Genomic DNA, 2,160 nt, shown 5'->3' with positions numbered 1-2,160 from the left:
CTTTTTTGCTTAACTTGGAAATCCTTCTACAGCAGCGGATTAAGGGCTGTCTCCTTTTATGTTAAGAAAAGTTAACATAAAGAGTGTTCAGAAATTATATGTAATTTATTTTGGCCACTTAGTTATAACAGAGCAGCAACTAGATTTGGACTTTAATATAAAAAAGTTCAAATCTATGACACTTTTTTTCTTCCTTTTGGCTTTATACTCATCACTGATTTCCCATTCTATGCCCCTCTGCCCCTCCTTAAATTTAACACTTACATAGCTTAGTCAACTGATCTCATTTTTGGTGAATCAAATGTTTAAAAAAAAAAACCCAGATGATATGGCACACAGATGTCCCTTAAACACAAAAGAGTAAATGATGAAAGAAATTATGTGTAATACTGAGGATTGAGAGTTTTGAATACTTGAGATGTGTGTGTGTGTGTGTGTGTGTGTGTGTGTGTGTGTGTGTGTGAGTTTCTCCTTAATCATAGCTGCAGCCTTCTCTCCCCAGCTCTGGATTGGGTGGCTAGGGAGAGGCAGTATTAGCTCATTTGATAAGATGACTGCTTATCTCTGGACTGTTCTAAGAAACCCTATTCCTTTCAATTACTGAAGTCCCCAAGGAGAAAGCACTCACCCAGATCTTTTTCAAATGCCCCTTTGGAGTCCCACTTTCTCTTGAAGTAAGCAAGGCAGACACATTTGCCAAGGATAACTGAGACTGTAAGAGCAGCCCTTGTCTGGGCAGCTTGTGCAGGCTGCTGTGTGGCTAAATGCAACTCGGAAACATGCCCTATAAATAGCCCTTCATTGTCAGCCTGTGTGAAAAGACAAGAGTGAGTGTGCGTGGTCTGATTCAGGCCTAATGAAGTGGTTTCCTCTGGGCAGAGCTATAAACCCAGTAGCTGCTCTGTCTGGGAATCTAGTCAGAAGGCAACTGCAAGCGTTCACCACTCTCTGAAGGGAAGCTCTTCCATGCTGGCTTTGCCTCCACTATGGCAAAAATAATTTTGAGGCACCTCATAGAAACTCCAGTGCGTTACCAGGAGGAGTTTGAAGCTCGGGGTTTAGAAGACTGCAGACTGGATCATGCTTTATATGCACTGCCTGGGCCAACCATCATGGACCTGAGAAAAGTCAGAGCTGTGCCTCAATCTCTTCCAGTGGACTCAGCAACCACAGAGACGCCACCCCAAGAAGGCAAATCCCGCTTTCAAATTCTGCTGGACGTGGTCCAGTTCCTCCCCGAAGATATCATCATTCAGACCTTCGAGGGCTGGCTGCTGATTAAAGCTCAACATGGAACCAGAATGGATGAGCATGGTTTCATCTCACGAAGCTTCACCCGACAGTACAAACTGCCAGATGGCGTTGAAACCAAAGATTTGTCTGCCATCCTCTGTCATGATGGAATTCTGGTGGTGGAAGTAAAGGATCCGCTTGAGACTAAGTGAAACCTTATCGGGGTTCCTGTTCCTAGGATATGAGGAAGATGGTCTATGGATGGTACCACGGGAATTTTTGTGTTACCCACGTTTGAAATAATTTGCTATGACTTTTATGAAGGTTAAAAATATATACATAGTTCCTGGTATGTTGAAGATGTTTTTATTATTCTTATGCCGAAAGAGAAATTGTTAAATATGTTTGTGCAGTTCTAACTGATGCTATTCTTACAAGAAAACATTGAACCTTTAAGAGACTGTACTTTGATACTAGAGAGGTCTCAGGATTGTTTCTTAATGACTCCAACAATGCTAGACAGGCTATGTTTTTATAATTCTTGGCAAAAGAGTGTTCTCACTTAAGGAATCCTTTTCCATTTTGTGAAGATTTTTATACTGCTAAAAAGAGTTGTGATTCCCTTCACTTGATAGGCTTTTCTTTTCAGTGAATTTTAATTAAAGTGGAGTTTTATAAATATGGAGTGTGAAAGTTAAAATACAGCACTTGGAAACTGAGTGTGAAATTTATTTATGATTCATGATAGTTGTTACTGCCTTAAATATCAGTTGGAAAATCCAAATAAAAGTATTATTCTTAAAATTTTTCAGATATCTTATTTTTAAAAGTTCGAATATGTACCTATCTGGAGTTTTATTTTTTGAGTCATGTATGGATACATATAAAAATACTAATAAGATAGATATTAACACATATTGTATTCTT

The 2,160-nt window shown here is 39.3% G+C and overlaps 1 protein-coding gene across 1 annotated transcript; it reads left to right on the top strand.

Moving 5' to 3' along the window:
• The first annotated feature begins 806 nt into the window (after nt 1-806).
• On the top strand, nt 807-1,728 carry HSPB3 (heat shock protein family B (small) member 3). The gene has a single exon (XM_081305419.1). It carries the CDS (start codon nt 987-989, stop codon nt 1,443-1,445), a length of 459 nt encoding a protein of 152 aa, XP_081161545.1. The 5' UTR covers nt 807-986; the 3' UTR covers nt 1,446-1,728.
• Nucleotides 1,729-2,160: the final 432 nt, after the last annotated feature.

This window comes from Spermophilus citellus, assembly GCF_964194105.1.
Source record: "Spermophilus citellus genome assembly, chromosome: 1".
NCBI classification, from domain to species: Eukaryota; Metazoa; Chordata; class Mammalia; order Rodentia; family Sciuridae; genus Spermophilus; species Spermophilus citellus.
This window is presented reverse-complemented; position numbering and strand designations above follow the sequence as displayed.

What these genes read in the sequence shown, in the direction of transcription:
- HSPB3 (XM_081305419.1), top strand. Translation starts at nt 987, where the DNA reads ATGGCAAAAATAATTTTGAGGCACCTCATAGAAACTCCAGTGCGTTAC.